This window comes from Mastigoproctus giganteus, chromosome 9, assembly GCF_048544385.1.
Source record: "Mastigoproctus giganteus isolate SK-2022 chromosome 9, ASM4854438v1, whole genome shotgun sequence".
Lineage (NCBI taxonomy): Eukaryota > Metazoa > Arthropoda > Arachnida > Uropygi > Thelyphonidae > Mastigoproctus > Mastigoproctus giganteus.
This window is the reverse complement of record NC_143583.1, coordinates 188,620,862-188,641,090: the sequence shown is the minus strand read 5'-3', so window position 1 is coordinate 188,641,090 and position 20,229 is coordinate 188,620,862. Positions and strand designations below refer to the sequence as shown.

Genomic DNA, 20,229 nt, shown 5'->3' with positions numbered 1-20,229 from the left:
ACTAGACTGCCACGGTTCAATTACAGGCTTTATATGATATAATTTGTTCGTAGTCTGTCTATTCCACAAATCCTGCCATTGGGAGTATATCTTTTGGTGTATTATTTGCCTGTAGTCTGTATAGGGGACTGACAGGCAGCGATTATTACTGGGAATTGCTGATTTGGCTGCGGTGTCAGCCAAATCATTTCCCCTAATCCCAGTGTGGCTGGGAATCCAGCAGAAGCGGATATCATATTCACGCTCATGGAGAGAGTGAATCTTCTACTGAATACAAGACAGAACTGGATGAGAATTATATCTCACAGATATTAAAGCCTGTAACACGCTGAGAGAGTCAGAATATAAAATGAACCGTTGGTATTGGCATTTACTAATGTGATCCAAGGCTAACTCTGTAGCGTGCAGCTCTGCAGTGAATATGCTGCATTCAGAGAGAATCTGCTGTGATATGGTGGTATCCGGAAAGACAGCAGCAGATCCTACATATGATTCCGACTTCGAGCCTTCTGTATAAACTGGCGCAAAGTCAGAATATTCAGCTCGGTGTGCTGAATAAAGCTGCAGGTAGACAGATGATGGAGTGTCCGACTTCCCCAATTTTTAAGGAAGATGTCACATGCTGGAACGTGAGCATGCCAGGGTGAAAGGGGTTGCTTTGGTGTTTGGGCAACCTTGTCTTCCTTGATTTTATGTTCTTTGAGTAGCTCTTGGAGACGAATACCAAAAGGACGATTGGCAGTCTTACGGGTGTTGTACAAATTTTCCCATCGTGGCTCAAAAACGAATCTGTCCGCACCCCAAGATGTAGAGGAGAGAGAGCGCAGAATATTCAGGTCTCTTGTGCACTTTGTGCGGAGTTGACGGATGTGATCCAGAAAGGTCAGCTTTTTATCAAATACGAGTCCCAAGAATTTTGTGTCCGCCGCTACTGGAATAGCATTTTGTCCGAGTCTTAATTCAGGTTCAAGATGAAGATTACGCTTACGACAAAAGTGTACGCAAACGGTCTTCTGCGGCGAGAACCTGAATCCATTAGACAGAGCCCAGGAATTTAGGCGATCAATGTCTTTTTGCAGTTGTCTTTCTATAACCCTCATGTTGCATGGCTGACAAAATATGCTAGTCATCAACATAGAGGGCACTCTTTACAGTTAGAGGAAGTTGTTCTGTGATGGAATTTACTTTGATGGCGAAAAGCGTGACACTTAATACTGATCCTTGTGGTACTCCCTCCTCTTGGCAGAAGGAACGAGAGAGTGAGGATCCCACACGAACTTGGAAAGATCGATTGGCTAAAACATTTTTAATAAAAATGGGGAGATGCCCTCTAAGACCAAGGCTATGCAAATCTTTTAAGATGCCAAATCTCCAAGTTGTGTCATACGCTTTCTCCATGTAAAAGAATACAGACACCAAATGTTCACGTTTTAGGAAAGCATCCCGGATGGATGTTTCCAATCTAATAAGATGGTCCAGAGTGGACCGGTTCCTTCGGAAGCCACACAGGATGTTAGAGAGAAGGTCATTCGATTCTAAATACCAAATTAAACGAAAATTAACCATTCTCGCTAGGATTTTGCACAGATAGCTAGTCAGAGCAATAGGACGACAATTAGTAGAATAGGATCTTTAATTGCAGCATGATATACATACAATTAGTCCCGTCACGGCATGGTGGTGCCAGGGGTTTAAAAAAACATATTTACAAAAGAGATACACATGAGAAAAACATATAAGTCACATCAGATTATTGGAAGGCAACAAAGCACAGTTTTACATTTTCAGTTCGACGAGGATTCCCTTCCTGTATTTTTTATTGTTGACCACTTCTTGGAGGTCCCCGTCGATTGGCTTGCAGTGAGAGCAGCATTTGCTTTGGCAGGAATCTGCCGGTTTGGGTTTGCTAGCTGCTGTGCTGAAGACCGGTGAGAATGCGCCAAGAGCAGTGAGCCCAGAAATTCGGCTCTGTAATTTTACCGGTGGCCATCTTGATGGTGAGCAGCAGCCTTCTTTCTCCGATGTAGGATCGGAGCCTGCGTAGTTGAAGGGCTTCTGCTAACTGCGTTGATCTGAGAGCTGGGGGAAGGTGGGGTTTGCTGTTGGCCCATTTTAGAAGCCAGAATTCGGCAGAGAATATTTTTTTAACGTTGTTTTCGGCAGCCGAGGCCCATATCTCTGAAGCATACAGTATTGTCGGGTAAAGGATTCATACGATGTATCTTTTTACCAGTTGTGGGTCGGTGGTGTGGAGCAGCTGTTGTTTGGCGACCCAGCGTAGTGAATTCAGCCTCGACTATATGAGGTTTACGTGATCGTTGAAAGATAGTTTGGAGTCGAAAATGACGCCCCAACGTTGTTGCGCTGCCCTTTAGTGAATAGTAGCGACTTTAGGATCCTTTTCTAGCTTAGCAAGGGCAAGAACGATTGCCTTGTGCCAGGAATCCGGAAACTGTCCTTCATTAAAGATTCTGTTATATAGAAGGAGCAGGTGATCCATAGATTTTGGTGAAAGATGCTTAATCATTTCATAATGGATGCCATCTGGTCCAACAGCATTTGCCTTGGAAAGAGTGAGAGCTCTTTTCAGTTCCTGTATAGTGAATGGCCCGTTGTAGGGATAAAGGCTCTTAGACTTAAAATTAAGTGCCTGTTTTTCGATTTTATGTTTCAGGACCAGGAACTCTGGGGAATACGAAGATGTCGCAGAGATGTTACAGATTGTTTCCCCAAGAGAATTGGCTATTGCAGTTGGATCTGCAATAGTGCATTCATTATAATCTAGGATTGAAGAATTGTGGGATGTATATTTTCCCTTCATTTTTCCGATTTTGTCCCAGACCAACTTAGTACTAGTGGACTGAGTAATTGATGAAGTAAAACGGATCCACGATTCCTTTTGACTCTGACGGCGGATGTAGCGTGCTTTGGCTCGTGCGCGTTTAAAGGCTATAAGGTGGGCCGTGGTGGGATATCGTCGGAATATCCCTCAGGCTTTGTTTTGTGCCTTTTTTATTTATTTATTTTATTTTATTGGAATGCAGTGGACCCAAGCAGTAAGAACCACCCGCCGATTGATCCCAGTCGGGCCGGTCCGGGACCACCCGTCTTGTCGAAGCAGGGACCAAAGTGGTATATCAAGGCTGAGCCCCTCAACCAACAGGATCCCTCTTTCGGAATTTCCACGGGTCGCGGCGCACGGCTGCACACGCCGGATTCCAATGATGTAACCTTGGAACCCAGTGATGCTAATCTGGAAGACCAGCAGCATCACTGAGAGGTCCCCTCACCACGTACAGGTGCCCACGTCGAGGGGGTCGTGGCGGAACAATCGCTTGGCCACCACAGTCGCGGATTTGACACCTTTAGACTTTTGCTTATGGGGTCATATCGAAGCAATCGTGTATTCCGAAAACATCTCAGTCTTGTACAATTTAAGGAAAGGATTGTACTAGCGTTCGAAACGTTAAAAACTCGAAACACACGGGAATGGCGTCAAGATAATCTATTGAGAAGAGCCCAGTTTTGTATGCAACAGAATGGGCAACATTTCCAACAATTCCGAAACTAATAAAAGGAAATTATCAAAAGGAAATATCTTGTCTCATTTAAATATCCTAAGTTAAAGTACGCACTGGACACTGTAAACAGAAGAGTAAATCGGTATCGAGATCCGCTCAACTGTGTCTTAGTCAAGTGCACGCGTACTCAACTAATATTTAAAGTCGATTTTCTCAAAAACGAAGCCTCATATGAAAATAATTTATTATGCAATTTCGACTTATTTTTTCATGAAGAATCAGCCTCTTGCCGGTTGTACCACGAATTACGGACCACCCTGTATATAAAGTTTTGCTAATTGAAAGGGAAATATTTACGGCTTGCTGAGAATGGGGAAAATAGTAAGATCCAAGTTTTTTTTTATTTTCGTTGACACTCTCTTTACGAGATTTCTTTTGAAATTAACTCCTCCCTTGCTCGGATTAACACAATCGATGAGGAATGTCATACGACTTAAAACATCTCATCGAGTCAGCTGATGCATGGCTAACGAGCATACATCAGTTACAGGTTGATACTGACTTTTCAGTTCGCACAATACTGACTACCTGTTGTATATTTGGTTATTTCCTTTCATTACTTTATACATTTTACACTAGGATCAAAAGAAAGTGGAAAACAATATTAAAATTATCGTGTATTGAAGAATGGTAGACTAAATTGTGGATTTTTATACACTTTCATTTGATATACTGCAACAACTGGAATAAGTGTCTGAACTTCAAACATAGTTAAATGAAGCAGTGGTTATGTAGTGAGAAGCAGTGGACTTAAGAATTTTTGAGGCGTTGGTACTCTTGCTATTTAAAATTGGATCCACCTGCGACTTTCGCAGTCAAGACTGTTCAAGAATATCTGATTCTTGAACATTTTCCAAATCCTCCTCTAGTTATCATGAATTAATGGGGCACCCACAATTTGGAAACTCTCTGATGTAAAGAGTTGTTTGTTTGTTTGTTTGTTTGTTTATTTGGTGTTTAGGAGCATTAGCAACTAAGGCCATATTGCTCCGGGATATGCGGTGGTCATTCCCTGACCTTTCCGCATCCTCCGTATTTGGTGGTGACGGGCTCGAACCCCGGTCTAATCAAGAAGCGTGTGCTACGCACTGCTGCTCCTTCCTACCTGGCTACGGAGGCGCCTGGTGTAAAGAGTTTTTTCATATAACGATTACCATATTACTTCATACAAAGCTTAATTTGTAGTAGAATCTTCATACAAAGCTTAATCTCTAGTAGAATCCACTGTACGTGAATAGTCGAAGACATGCAGAGCTATGTCTTCGATTATTCACGTACAGTTTATTAGGTACACCCCTGTTGTGCATACAAATGGTTTGTCCCACAAGTCACATGACCACAGTTGTGGATAGAAATGCAGCAGAACAACCTTTCTAGTATCAGTTAAGCGTAGCAAGAATAGGGAAAAGGAGTGATCTAACGGACTTCGAACGTGGCATGGTAGTAGGTGCAATACGTGCTGGACAAAGCATCTCTGAACGGCAGTTCTGAACTTTTCACGCACTGCGGTTTCAAGGGTGTATCGAGAATGGTGTAACGAACAGAAAACATCCTCTCAACGGCACTGCTGTGGAAGAAAATCGCTTATTGATGAGAGAGGGGTGAGAGGAGAATGGCTAGAATTGTGCAAGCAAACAGACGGGTGATAACGTCGCACATCACATCACATCAGACTACAACCTAGGTGCTCAGAACAAAATATCGCAACGGACCACTAGTCGCACTTTGTTGCGAATGGGCTACAACAGCCGACGGCCACATCGCGTAACCGTTGTTATCAATGAAGAACAAGAGAGCACGCCTCCTGTGGGCACAGCAACACCAGCACTGGACTAGCGAGGATTGGAAAACAGTTGCTTGGTCTGACGAGTCGAAGTTCCTGGTGCATCATGTTGATGGAAGGCTCAGAATTTGGAGAAAACAACATGAATCCATGGACCCGTCATGTCTGACAACTACTGTGCAAGGCGGTGGGGGCAGTGTTATGGTGTGGGGAATGTTTTTTTGGCACACGTTGGGTCCATTGATACCCATAGATTCACGTCTGAACGCCACATCGTACCTAAACATCGTTGCTGACCAAGTGCATCTGTTCATGTTTATCCTCAGTCAGATGGTTACTTCCAGCAGGATAATGCGCCAGTGCACAAAGCCCGAATCACTATGGAATGGTTCCAGGAACATGACAACGACTTTTCTTTGCTGCAGTGGCCCGCTCAGTCCACGGATCTCAATCCTATTGAACATCTTTGGGATGAGCTGGAAAGGCTGTTCGCTGCAGGCCTACACCTCGTCGAATCTCAAGGAACTGCGTGAATGGAATACCATGCAGACACTCATGTCTGCATGGTATTCCCTTCCTGCACAACGTTTTCGGCATCTTGTTCAATCCATGCCTAGACGAATTCAGCGCTGTTTTGAAGGTTAAAGGAGGCTCAACTCGCTACACAGGTAGGTGTACCTAATAAAGTGGCAGCACAGTGTATGTATTATCCTTAGAAACATTAACAATCCTATTTCCATTACATTAAATCAGGAATATTTCACTCAACTCTGAATAACAATCCTGGGGGAGGCGGGATGGAACAACGACCGTTTTTGTGATTTTCATTGTGTCTAGTTAGATTAGAAAGGAAGGGTTGCTTACCTGATTATTTCAATCATATCGAGTCCCATCTGCACACAGTGGTCAGCATGAAGAGGATCTTTCAATGGAACTCCAGAAACACAGTAATAACAGTCTCCGAGTAGCTTAATTCGCATGCAGAAGTTTTTCTGTGAAGGCGAAAAGTTATGTTTTAATAGAATGACATGAATTTAGTTTGAAGGTAAACTTGATTATTGTTAAATAAATAATAGTAGCATCTGACCTCGATACAACATTTAATCTTTGTGAATTCAGTTACTTTCCAGATCTGTACGCCGTTTTTTTTTTTTATTATTATTATTTTATTGTATTTTGAATCTTTGCTCAGATTTTTATTATTATTATTAACATATTTTTATTTCCACATCAGTGGGCACCCCCGGAACGGCCTGATTCGGCTAGAGAGGGTGTACATAATAAATTTTATAATAAATATATAAACACATTGAGTTTAAAAAATATATGAACACACATTGTATTTACAAGTAAGCTGACATGATTATAACACTGAAGTTTAAAAACTGTGAAGGTAGTACAGCCATTAGTTCTACTTTGTACAGTTCTTTCAGGGTGTCTTGTCTGTAGCGCTTCGAGCTGCAGAAAGCTGAGGCATCGATTTAGCAACTAATATATTCAGTAAAATATGTTGTTAAGGTGTTGAATCTCCAAGATTGTACTATATATGGTCAATCATACTCACATTTTTTTGCTTTAAGTAATGATTTCAGCTTTGGATAATTATCCCACTTGGGATATTTAGCATTCTCCAAGGGGCAGTGACATTGGTCGTTCGTGATTTTTCTCTTAATAAAAAAATCAAATGGCATTTTCAGTCAACGATCCTTGCCAATTAACTAGAATAGCATTGGTCATACCGTATTCCTTCAGGAATGTAATTATCAGTAATATACTAAATTTCAGTCTAATAACATTTATAAATATTAAAGTGTACGCCGAGCATGCATAGCGGAAGTTAAGCAAAACTTCTTTAGGCGAACATTTATCACTTGACCGAGGATCCCGTATTGACCGTATGAATTGCGAAGGTGACGAATCTGCATGAATGAGAACCTGAGAGATATGAGACGTTCCGTTCCCAAATCTAGGTTCGGCAATTGCTGTGGCATCGAATGATATTTAAAAGCATTTGACTTCGATAAAGCTGGAATCACTTTCTTTTTGAGAGAGCCACGACAACTGTTACAGACCGAAATTTGAATTGCATCCTCATTTGGAAATGCTCTTTGAAGAAGAGCGTGATCTCGAACTGCTACAATCTTTACATCGTTCTTGAACCAAAGCCGATCACACACAGAACAGACTGTACCGAAATCATTATCCAGGAATGTACGTTTAAACTGTGCGAGGATGTTTCGGTGTTTCTCCTGTTGCTGCTCCTGCTGTTGCCGACCGGGCTAGCCGAGTGGGTAAAGTACCTGCCCGGCAACCCAAAGGTCGCGGGTTCGATTCCCGCCTCGGGCTTGGATCAAAGTACTGCAAAAACCTTGGGAGGTGCAATATGGCCACAGAAGCCGATGCGCCAACAACTACCAAATCAAATCAAATCAAGCTCCTGCTGTTTATTACACCCGCCACGTGTTGAACGATTTGATGGAGTACTTCTGGCAGTCGGTTTTGGCTTCTTCGCTTTTTGTTTACGCTTTTTGGCTTCGAGGAATCTTCATCGTTTTCATTTACAGTATCAACTTCCATGACTTCTTCTAAATTCACTTCTAACATTTCTGGGGAGATGTAAGGCTCTGAATATGTGGATGGACCATTTCTGACTTCTTTGTTCAACTCTATCGCACGCTGTAATTTCTTCCGCTGCCAATATAGCTTAGATCTCTCCTCTGTACTCCATGGAGGTGGTTTCATTGGTCGCATTGCACGTATACGTGCTCTATACACGCCTTACAATGCTCACTGTATTGGATCCCCGTTTTACGATTGGTTCACTGTATGATCAAATCACTTTACGATGGACACTCCATAACAAAATACCGTTCACTGTACGATATGTAGGAAGCGCCGGTCATTGTGATCACGTTTACGAATTGAATTTTAATTCTATTAACGGCGATTTTAATAAGCGAAAATAGGAATATTATCCACTGGTTATAAAAGTAAAGATATAAAGCACAGATTTACACTTTATTACCTTACCAATTAACAAAACTAAATGATACGTGAAAATCGGAAGAATATTTTCCACAGGTTAACAAAAGAAAAAAAAAAAAAAAGGAACGAAGGCAACTTACACCCGCTATTCCCAGGTGGTCATCCTCCCAATTACTAACGAGGCCTAACTTTGGTGATCGTACGCCAACCGCGGTATTTAGCCTTGTACGATAGTTGGTTGTTCAGAATGCCTATAAGGCGTTTACTTATGGCAACGGTCGCATTTTCGTTACGTTTTTTGTCAATCCACGAACGCAATTACTCCCATCTGAAAACTGCCTGGAGCGTGCCTAAGAAGTTTCACTTCAAAAATGCCAAAGGCATTACTGAAAATTATAGTAAAAGAATGAATGCTGTATTTCTACTGAAAATTATAATAAAAATATAACGGCGTAAAATGCTTGTAAGAGCATGTTCCAATCCTGAAGTGGATTGAAACATCTCTAGAACTGTCGAGGCTAATCCATATAATGGATTCAAGGTGATTTGGTTGCCATCTGATTTCCATTGGCCTTGTAGCATAATCCCATACGCCCACCCACTGGGAGCTGCGGAGAACAAGCCCCCAATGATTATAATGTTTTACATTATGTAATATTACTTGATTTATTATGTTATATTAATCGTACTGTTGTGTATTGACGCTTTTAAAAGCTATCAATGTGGAATGTACGATTTCTCCCCTCCCCTTCCCCACAGACACAAGCAGAATGTGCGGGTACGCCATTGCATAACCTTTAAGCCTTTTTCCCCTTAACCACTTTTAATATCGCCCCCTCTACAGCTTCTAAGTATCTTTTGGGTTTCTTGTTTCCCGGGCATAAATCCTACATTTAGAACATTAAACTTTAGTTACCATTTTTCAGACCATATCAGCATCCAAGTTATTTTGGAACAAAATGGTCTAGTTCTGGACGATAACCACTCTTCCTACCTTCAAATCATCAGTAAACTCTGAAGCTTCCGCCTGTACATTTACATATTCTTGTCAATGAGTAAAGAAGACTAAACAGGATGGATTCCAGAACTGTGTCCTGAAGAGCGCGCACGCTCTCTCTCTCTCTCTCTCTCTCTCTCTCTCTCTCTCTCTCTCTCTCTCTCTCTCTCATTTATCCAGCTTCTGATCCAACGAAGGAGCGTACCGGTTAATACCAGTTTGTTCCAGCTTATATAATAAGTTTTCATGCGGGGCTGTATCAAAATGTTTACTAAAGTCAAGGTAAGTTGCTTCTTGCGTCCTGTTGTCTTGTTTTACGACCTCCTTACAGTGATTTTGTCAGGGAACACTTCCCCTTCGCGAACCTATGCTATGATTCATTAAAGATATTCCTATTCCAGATAGTCCTGTATTGTATTCATTACTGCAAATTTCATGATCTTGCTCGTTTCCGAAGTCGAACTCACCTATGTATATTTGCCTATCATCTCTTTATTATCATTTCTTCTATTTAAGATCATTGCCTCACACCTGGACAGGGTTTAAATTATGTCGATATAAAACTAAAAAGATAAACGGTGTATAATTGGGGGGGGGACAACAATAACAGTAAATTAAGATTCATATTAAAATATACAAAAGGAGTGAATGCAATTATCAGGAAACGTCTGTCATTTGTGGAACCGCTCCGAATTTCACTACAGGAAGTGACCATGCCAATCCAAAGAAGACAATTCATCTTGAACTGGCGTGGGCGGCTGAAGACATGGAATTCTTTCATTGCTGTAGGGAAATTAGGTCTTTTTATTATTATAAAGCGTTTTTTACTGCGTTAAAATTGAATTATGAGAAGCTTTCAGGCAAGCTTTGCGTTCGGTAGAACAATTTAATAAAACTTTTTTTTTTGTTAGTTCTATTTTTAGGCGTTGCAGAAGTTGATGGTGTTGGATGGGAAGCTTGTGTTACTCGTAGATTTGAAATGCTCTTCTGCAAGTGTTTGATTTGGAATTGTGGTCTTCTTTTCTTTCTGCTGTATACAGACGTAGGTGGCAATCAAAGTCTATGTGAACAGCTGACTTAGGATAGTGATATCCGTTTAACGATGAAGTGTCTATATGATGTTCAGGTTCGAGAAGATAAGGCCTTGGAGACCATAAAGGGATCCTTTGTGGCACAGTACGAACTGCTTTAGTACCAGTATTCTCATCCAAGATAGCGTTTAAGATATAAAGGAGATAAGGGCGGAAGATGATCAGATTACTGATGTGGAGGATGATGGCTAGGACAATGCATAGCTGAACGATTAGAATCTGATTACAAACTCCAGCTGGCCCTTGCCTAATCGCCCACCTAGCAAGAAATACTTTTTTTTTTACAGAATACTTGAAGTGTGTGTGTGGAGGGGGGGGGAGTAGAGTGAGGTTTTGGTCCTTTGATAGCCCAAGACCGTTGCGATGGAGAACCTTAATTTCGGAACTGCTGATGACTGGAATGTCGTTCTTTATTTTTTTAACCTCTTGTTTCTCATAACAAATGTATTTTTTAACCTCTTCATCCTCAGTCAATACGTGTATCGACTTGAATACTCTTACGCAAAATATAGAGATAAAATATATATTATTTTTTTCCCCTTTTACTGCAATGTGACAAAGTTTCTTTTGATTTTCCCCAAACCTTTTATTTCATTTATTTTCTTAATTTCTGTCTGTGTGATTCTCACGATTCCCTCGATTTCTCACTTTGAAGTTTTCTAGTTGGAACAACTAGAAAACTTCCGTTCCTAGAATGTGTACTCACTTTCTTGTTAAATACTTCGAATCTAAACCCACTTTTTTTTTATTTTTATGTGTAACTATTGTTTATGCAAAATATCTGATCTGTATCAGTTTAATAATGTTTCATTAGTTCTCCTCTCATTGCAGCCAAACTCGTTTGGCTGAAATGATAGGAGAACTTTCCTATTTGAACATGTTGGGCCGATGATACTAGCTCCAAGCGTTTGACGCTTGGAGCTAGTATCATCGTGTATAATTGGCACCTGTGGGGTGCAGAGTGATTCGTACCTACCGCACCTCTAGCACCACTTGGATAACACATAGTACTTAAAAAAAAAACATTAAATAAAATGGATGACTGTAATTTTGTGTTTTGAAAGCGTTAATTGTTGAGCTTGTATAAATGCATTCTCAGCACCTCTACAGGATCAATATACATCTTTCACTCCACACTCAAGTTGCCCATGCGCAATAAAAAATCAAATCAAATAAACAAAAACAAAAAAAAAACTAACTTTCTATTTTCCCTTTTCACCAGGAGGACCATATAAAATATCACATGGGAAATGTTGGGAAACTGTTCTCGTTAATTAAATAATAACAGCCTCTTTCAGAACAACAGACGTTGTTCTGAAAGATCTGTGATACTTGCAGATCTATTTTAAGTTACGGAACTAATTTACTGAAACCTAAAACCAGAAACGACCTTGTCACCATTTGAAACCTTGCTTCAAACCGAAGGCTTCTGCGACGAACAATGACATGCAAACAGCTAGTCATTCACTGTGAAGAAAAGAGGTTAAAAGTCAAGTCTATAATACAGCATTGGTTATTTATAATTAGCAGGATTTGTCAATAGGGAGTTTCTGCTTATCGTATAATACCAAGGTAGCTCGGTGCAGCAAGGGTGGGCAAGAGCAGCAGTGCGTAGCACGCGCTTCTTGATTAGATCGGGGTTCGAGCCCGTGACTACCAAATACGGAGTATGCGGAAGGTCAGGGAATGACCACCGAATATCCCCAGCTCGGATAAAGGGTGAGGGTTGGCGTCAGGAAGGGCATCCAGCCGTAAAAATTTTCGCCAAAACACTAAAAACGCTGACCTCATATATAAAATGGGAAAAAGGCGAGGACAAAAAAAAAAAAACTCAGTGCGGCAAGAATTGCAATATGTCAATGCAAATACCAGACGACTTTTGCCTTATCTCGCACACTTCCATTTGCTAGGTGGTCTTTGCTGCAACAGAAGGATGTTCTGCCAGTCATATGCAGTCGTACACCACAGTGCAAATACAAAACTATTAGGATTGTTCAAATGAGGCATAAAATGATTATAGGTTTTGCATTTTATGCAAAACCTATAATCATTTTAAAACTAAACTTTTAAAATCATCTCACTATTGCACTCTTCACATTATTGTCCACGTGGGAATATTTACTCGGAGCGTTTTCGAAGAATCATAGAGAGGATATGGTGAGCACTGCCCCAAAAACATCTTTTGTGGGTGTGTGTGTGTTTGTTGGGGGTTGCTCAAAAGTATGCCTTTGTAACCATTGCCATTGGGGGAGCGGGTGCACCTTATTATGTAGTAACAAACACAATGATTGTGTTAATATAAATAACTAACGCAATCGTTTAATATGCCCTCCGAGCATATTAAACGATTGTATTAGTTACTACATAATAATGCACATCCCCTTTTCGCTTTTGTTTGCAGTGCAGTAGGGCTCGCAGTAGCATTTAGTGTTCATCGTGAGCCCTAGCAGTTAGTACGGTTGTTGCGATCACTGACCTCTCACACTGTGCGGAAAACGCGCGATGTTGAATCCCATTTCGACGAAAAAGCTGATAAAAAAAAAATTTATCAGCTTTTTCCACATTGTTGTTGAGTTAGTTGGTATGAGGGAAGAGTTTTATTGTCCGAAACCTTGGTTTTTCGTCCAGCAAAAGGTAAACCGACTGAATCATTAACACTAATACAGACACAACACACTGATGCTTCATAGCCTTAATTGCTTTGGCGTATGACACGCACACAGACATTCAGCATGGTAACAGAAACATTGAATAACTGTCTTTTCTTGGCCATCGAAAAAAAACTGAGTAAGACTTGACCATTTCGTGGTCATGACAGGAAACCTTACTTCTGCAAGTTTATATGCCTCTGTTTCTGGTTCGTAACGGTGCTACCATGATTCATTTCCAGCAATAATATGATGCAGCAAGTCAAGCACCCGTGTTGTGCACACCTTCCATCACTCCGACCGGGCTAGCCAGGTGGGTAAAGTGCCTACCTGGCAACCCAAAGGTCGCGGGTTCGAATCCCGCCTCGGGCTTGGATCAAAGTACTGCAAAAACCTTGGGAGGTGCATTATGGCCACAGAAGCCGATGCGCCAACAACTACAAAAAAAAAAAAAAAAAAAAACCCTTCCATCAGCAAGTGATTGTGCAGTATGATTTACACAGCTAACATAATTTTCACAATGTTTTACGCCCTTGCAAACGTAATACATGTTACTATTATTTGTTTACTTTTATTCTTCTTATTACTGTATTTGTTTATTACCTTTTTATAACCTGACACAGCAGCTACGCTCCTGTGTGTGTGTGTGTGTGTGTGTGTGTGTGGGGTGGCCTCTTATAATATCGAAGCCCCAGCTATATATTACAAGTTCTATATTACCTGACTGCAAGTTCTAGGGTATATGAGTATAAACAAGAAATTGACTTCACTGAAATACCTGAGGTCGAATTCCATTTGAAAATAACAATACATTAATAAAGGAAAACTATATGTATATATAAAATTTACTTACAGTAAATTTCCCTGGCTTATCATACTTTAATTCTTATAAATCATTAAGTACGCCAATCCAATTTGCAATTGTTCATTGCTTATACGGTTCATTTGAAGAATCCTTATACACTGTATGGCTGCTTTATTAAGAACGTGAGCTAATAAGCTGTTGTCCCGAATTACTTCTACGACATGGTCAACAAGGTGTGTAAAAGCGACACGAGGAATATTAAACCATTCATATAGAAAATCTGTTCCTCAATTGAACTGACAGAACTGAGGAATGTGCTGATGAATCTGCCTTCCCAATTAAATGGGATTGAGATCCATACTTGAAACCTTCGTGTATTTCAGGCATCTGGATTCGACAAGTTGTTCCCAAGAATTCCCACCATTCACTGCATTTTGTACGGTGGATAGTTGGATTGTCATCTTGAGAGTACTCCTCCATAGGGATAAACACCCAACATTGCCGAGTGCACCTGCTTTGAGACTATGTTCAAATATTCTTTGCCGTTCACAGTGACCTCCAGCGGGATCAGAGTACCGAGATTGTACTACTAAAACATGCCTCGCATCATTATACCTCTTCCAGCAGCTTATACTTTGTATATAACAGGATAGTTCCAATGTCACGCGTGGTTTCCTCTGTACATGCACTCTTCCATCAGTGCTGAAACCCAAATCGGGACTCGTTGATCATATGACTTGCCTCCAGTCCTCCTGCAAGCACAAGTTTTGAGTTCCCGTTACCAACTCAGCCGAATTTTCCGGTAGGTGTTTAAGATCAGTGACTTTACTGAAGGTTTCCTTCTCATAGTGCATTTCTCGTAGGATTCTTCGCATGGTGCTGGTATGCCTCGCATTCTATTATTAAATTGTTCCGTCATTTGGAGATTTGACCAGACATTGAACACATTGCTCTGTTACCTTGAATTTTCGGCCGCAGTTGCGTTTCTGTTCATGGATTTAACAGATATTTTCTGTGCATTTTTTAATTTGTTAAAAACTCGAATGATACTTCTCTTTTACCAGGCGACAAGTGCTGCAGTCTTCTCTGCTGTAATACCTGTTAAATGTGCCCATACTTCTCTGGAAGTCGGCGAAATACTGTTCGCTTCCCATCCATTGGACTAATTTAGGTACTAATCGGGACGCAGGGCTAAATAGCAGTATCCCACCCATGTCATATACCATGTGTATCCTGTTCAATTTAAATGTTTTGCTTAGATTGCTGCATGTAGCACAAACCTCTATGTCCCTAATAAAGTGGCCATGCGGTATAAAAAATAAACACAGTTCATTCTGATACTTATCTTAACAGTTATCTAAATGTGGTAAACCCTTTTACTTTTAAAATCAGTATTGTCCCATCCATTTTAGTTTTGATCTTACCTCTGCACATTCATCGAATCGTCCAAATAATTCATTAAGAGTCTCAACAAGTTCACTAACGTTTAGGCTTGCTGTAAGCAGCATAGAGTTGACGATATCGGCATACAAAATGCTGAGGGAAAAAAGAAAGAAAATTCCTCGTTAACTATTTTAAACATATGAAAGCACAAGAAAATGAATTTCATGACAATTTGTGAATGATATTTCTATACCGAACGCATCCTGAGATAGCTTTGTATTGGCAACAGTCCCAAACTGTGACGTCATATGCAACTCTTCCGTAGAGTACTATCAACATTCAATAGACTGGTGTCTGCTTAAAGTATGGACCAAAAACTTGGCCTAACCGAGTGTCAACAGGGGATTGTCACTGGGACCATATTAGCGTGGGGCGAGTATTTTGAGCACAGTTGGCTTCGTTCTGTGTTCCCAAATAGCCGAATCTCGCGTATATATATCAAGAAGGGACCAGCCCTGGAAGAAACATCAGTCAGCGGCCTAATTCAGGATAACCACACGTTGTTGACCAAAGAGGCAAGAGGAGACTCGTGATGTCCACTGGAAGAGTCGTACCACATTGGAACAATTGACCACGTAGTACAAAACGGTGGCGCGACCAATTTCAATTTCGGACGTTAGCACAGTTCGGCTATTGCAACTGAATATCCACCCTAGTATTCCTGCCGGCAACCTGTAGCAAGTAAATGTGTCTACAGTGGACGTGGAATCAGACCGCCATTAGCTAAACTCTATGTTGTTTGTTAGTTGCTAATGCATCGGCTGCTGTTGTCATAATGCACTATTGGCTAAGCAACATGTTCCCACTTCACTGGAAATGGGTTGTCTGGTCGGATGTATCGCGTTTCCAGCTGCACCATGTGGACGGGCGGATGGAGCTTACTTAACGATGCTCTCGAACTCCACTGCATAAAAGGGAGATGCACAAATCGGTGGAGGTAATGTAATGGTCTGAGGCAAGTTTGGATGGAAGACCTGGACTCCCCTGGTACTTATCGATCAGCGCCTCAATGGACCTCAGTGCAGGCACATTTGACATTGTGCACCCTTTTATGGTGACAGTCATCCCAAATATTAAGGTATCTTTAAACAAGACAACAGTCTGTGTCATTGGCTGCAGTTGCATTTTGACTGCTTTTACTAGCATTTCGATTAGTTCTGCATCCTCCCATAGCCGTCAAACTCGCCGATCTCAGCCCATTTCAAGTGTGCAGACGTCGTGGAACAGATCGATTGTCTCCTGGAAGCGCCATCGTATAACTTGCAACAGGGGTTTGCGGTATAGTCAGCATAGTGGGTTACCGCACTGTACATTGAACACTTTCTAGCACCTCGTGGATTCTATACCGCGATGTGTCCAGTTCGTACTGCACACTCAAGGTGGCAGAACTAGATGGAAGAGATATGTTTTCCTAATGCAAAGGTATCTCATTGTATTTCATCATTGCATTCGAATGAAAATGCAAAAAAAAATAAAAATAAAATAAATAATAATAATAATGAAAAATTTTAAAAATAATAAATAATAACAATAAATAATAATAATAATGAAAAATTTTAAAAATAATAAATAATAACAATAAATAATAATAATAATGAAAAATTTTAAAAATAATAAATAATAACAATAAATAAATAAATAAATAAGAACAGAATTTCTAAATTTTCTGTGCTGGATTGATCAGCAGTCTGCCATTATTAGTTAGCGCAGAAAACAACATTAATCGAACAGCAGTGGAGATACTAAGGAGGACAAAATAGAGATGAAGTCTTGGAAAGGGGATTAAAAAAAATTATTATTATTTTAGGGTTGCCCGTAATTAAATACATTAATCCGTATTTGTGTCTGTAAATTGCGTATGTTCTGGACGAAATTGCGTTTGCTGGACGAAAAAAACCCCAGTTACCTTGCTATCTACGCCTGAGACCGACTAACTCAGCCACGGAGTGAAAAAAGCCCATTAAAGTTCCTCGCGTCATCGACGGGATTCGAACCCAGGCGTTTTCCACCCGGTGTGGGGAGGACGGTGACGATACCACTGTGGTACCCTCGCAGACTTGGAAAGGGGATAGTTTATAAGTAAGATGCCGACCGGGCTAGCCAGGTAGGTAAAGTGCCTGCCTGGCAACCCAAAGGTCGCGGGTTCGATTCCAGCCTCGGCCTTGGATCACAGTAAAATGCAAAAACTATGGGAGGTGCAATATGGCCATAGAAGCTGATGCGCCAACAACAAACAAAAATAAATAAATAAATAAGTAACAGTTCCCTAAATCGCACAGGCGCCTAAACCCGCTACCACTTTAAGAGAACTGCTATATTTATTGGAAATTTAACGGTTCTGCATTGAGCTAGAAAGTATTGTATTAACATGATTGGGTCATGAGATAACTGCTAGATGCTTAAAAAGAAAAGTAGCTGTAAATACAGCTTCTAAATATAAATTTTCTAAATAAAAATTCTCACTTTTTAAACTTTTCTAAGTTCATTGATTTCATTGAATAGCTCCTGTACGAAGCCGAGGAATACTGGTTGGTAAAATGGGACACCAACAAATTAAATCTCCCCCCACTACAATGGGCAATGGCGCAAGAATTGAGACTAAGGAATTAAATGAATTCAGTGAGATCAGCGTTGCTATGCTCCTCTGTTTAATGTTACATTTTATGTTTTTTTATGGCGAAGGAATCAGAATCCTAAATAAAACCACAAAGGATTAGGCAAATCGCACCGTTGCGATTTGGGAAACTTCTATATCTTAAATAAATTTCTTTATTTATGCTTCTTGTTATAACACGGCTAAAAAAGAATATGGAAAATGGTTCCGCCAAAATATGGTGAATGCAATAAAAGTATTCAGGGCGGGAAAAATTGGCCTTAATGAGTCTTATCATAATTATAATATTCCTGATTTAAGAAAAAAAAAAGCCCAGCTCCCCTTTTTTTTAAAGCATAAAGTTAAAAAGTGGACGACTTAGAATACTTTCCGGAAGTTCCGTTTCACTATGGTACTAAGAGAAGCTTAACTGTGCATCATTTCATCATTAATTATGATATATAAAAATCCTCTAGAAAAGCCTATCTTATCCAAAGATACATAAAAATCCTTTTGACATGCCTATTTTATATCCAAAGATATGCATGAGATAAACCTTCTGTATGACATAAGTTATAGAAAAATATATACTTGTGAATTCTACATCGTCCTGTATCCCTGAAAGAAGAAAACAGTTTTTAGAGTATTATAGAGAGGTTATCAAACTTATTTTTAACTGTAGTACCACTATCGAAACAATATAATTTTTCGCACCACTAATAATACCGGCGGACATGATTTTTACCTCCACTAATATTCAGCTGTTCGCAATCAATATTTATGCGTATTTTTAAAATATCATATCACATCAGAGTTCATACATATACAGGTTTTTGTATACGTAAACTATTATTATCTTAATACGTATATCTTACTATAATTTAGGGAAATATATATAAATAAATAACCTTTATTCCCATCATGGCAAATTGTAAGGGGTTTACAAAGTAAATGGATATTTCATAGAAAAAAATGGTACGTGTGTAGAAAAATCATCATCATCTGTTATCGTTCCGCTATTCCAGGGGTCGACGTATGAAGCCTCGCCACCATACTCTGTCCGCGTACTTCTCTCCGTCGTTGATTTCACTCAAGTTTCCTCCTCTCTTAATGACATCGGTCTTTATCATGTCTTGCCATCTCATTCTTGGTCTCCCCATTGGTCTTTTTCCCCTTAATTGTAAATCAAACATTCTTCTTGGCACACCCCTCTCGTTCATCCTCTTGACATGTCCAAACCTTTACAAACGGGACCTTTCAAATTCTATTCTGGAATTTTTCAACCTGAATTCTCTCTCTAATCACATCATTCCTGATTTTGTCGCTTCTTGTCCTTCCGGCTATGCTCCTCACAAATCCATTTCTGTCTCCTGAATTCTGCTTTCATCTTTTTTCCTCATAGTCCAAGTTTCAGATGCAAACGTCAGAAATGGTACGTAATAGGCATGATATATAATAAATAAATAAATAAATTTTCTGTTTATACTCCGGGACGACCAAACAGTCAGAGGAGTTAACAAGATAGACAGAATACAAGAAACAGCACCGTATTCAGCAGTCACGGGCTTGAACCCAGGTCACTCAAGGCACGTGTACTTATGCACCCGCCCGCCTGACCACTAGGCTACGGCGGCCTAGCCTTCTTACATTTCAGTGGTATGTTCCTGTTCCAGATCAGATCTCATGTCTGCCTGTAGAAATTCCCGCCCTCTTGTACCCTTTTACTTATTTCTTCGTCTATCACTCCAGTCTTTGTAATGGTGCTTCATAGGTACTTGAAGTTGTTAACCATTTTTAGCTCTTTCCCTTCCATTATAATGTATCCGTCAAGCTCGCCACTCCTCTTTAGAACTATTACGTCACTCTTCTCCTGGCTGAAAACCATTCCAAATTCATTGGCCATACTAGCCCATATATCAACTTGCTGTTACACTTGTTTCCTGCTCTTTCCACATATGCAGAGGTCTTCTGCGAAGAGCATGACTTTCATCTGGTCCTGTCCAAGTTGTTCCACCACTCTACATTGCACATCATTCATGACAGCTATGAATAGTAGTGGTGACAGGACGCTTCCTTGCCTCAACCCTGATGTTATTTCGAAGCGCTCTCCGTCAACCCCCATCACTGTTCTTACTTTGCTCACTGTATTGGTGCACATATTCTCAATTCTCGCCACAGGATGTTCCTCTATCCCTAGGTTTCTCACTCCCACACTTTCTCTCTCTTTACGGCATCAAACTCATTCTTTATATCCAAAAGTGCCATCCATAATTCTTTATTGTGTTCATAACACTTTTCCATCA

General features: G+C 40.4%; 1 protein-coding gene across 1 annotated transcript in view; it reads right to left on the bottom strand.

The window, feature by feature from the left end:
• Positions 1 to 20,229, bottom strand: part of LOC150080959 (adenylate cyclase type 2-like) — a 227,757-nt gene that overhangs the window by 106,662 nt on the left and 100,866 nt on the right. Inside the window, exons 7-8 of the mRNA XM_090381289.1 lie at positions 15,315 to 15,426; positions 6,229 to 6,356 (exon numbers count right to left, since the gene is read on the bottom strand). Coding sequence (XP_090237415.1) covers positions 6,229 to 6,356; positions 15,315 to 15,426 — 240 coding nt within the window. The remainder of the gene's footprint in view (positions 1 to 6,228; positions 6,357 to 15,314; positions 15,427 to 20,229) is intronic.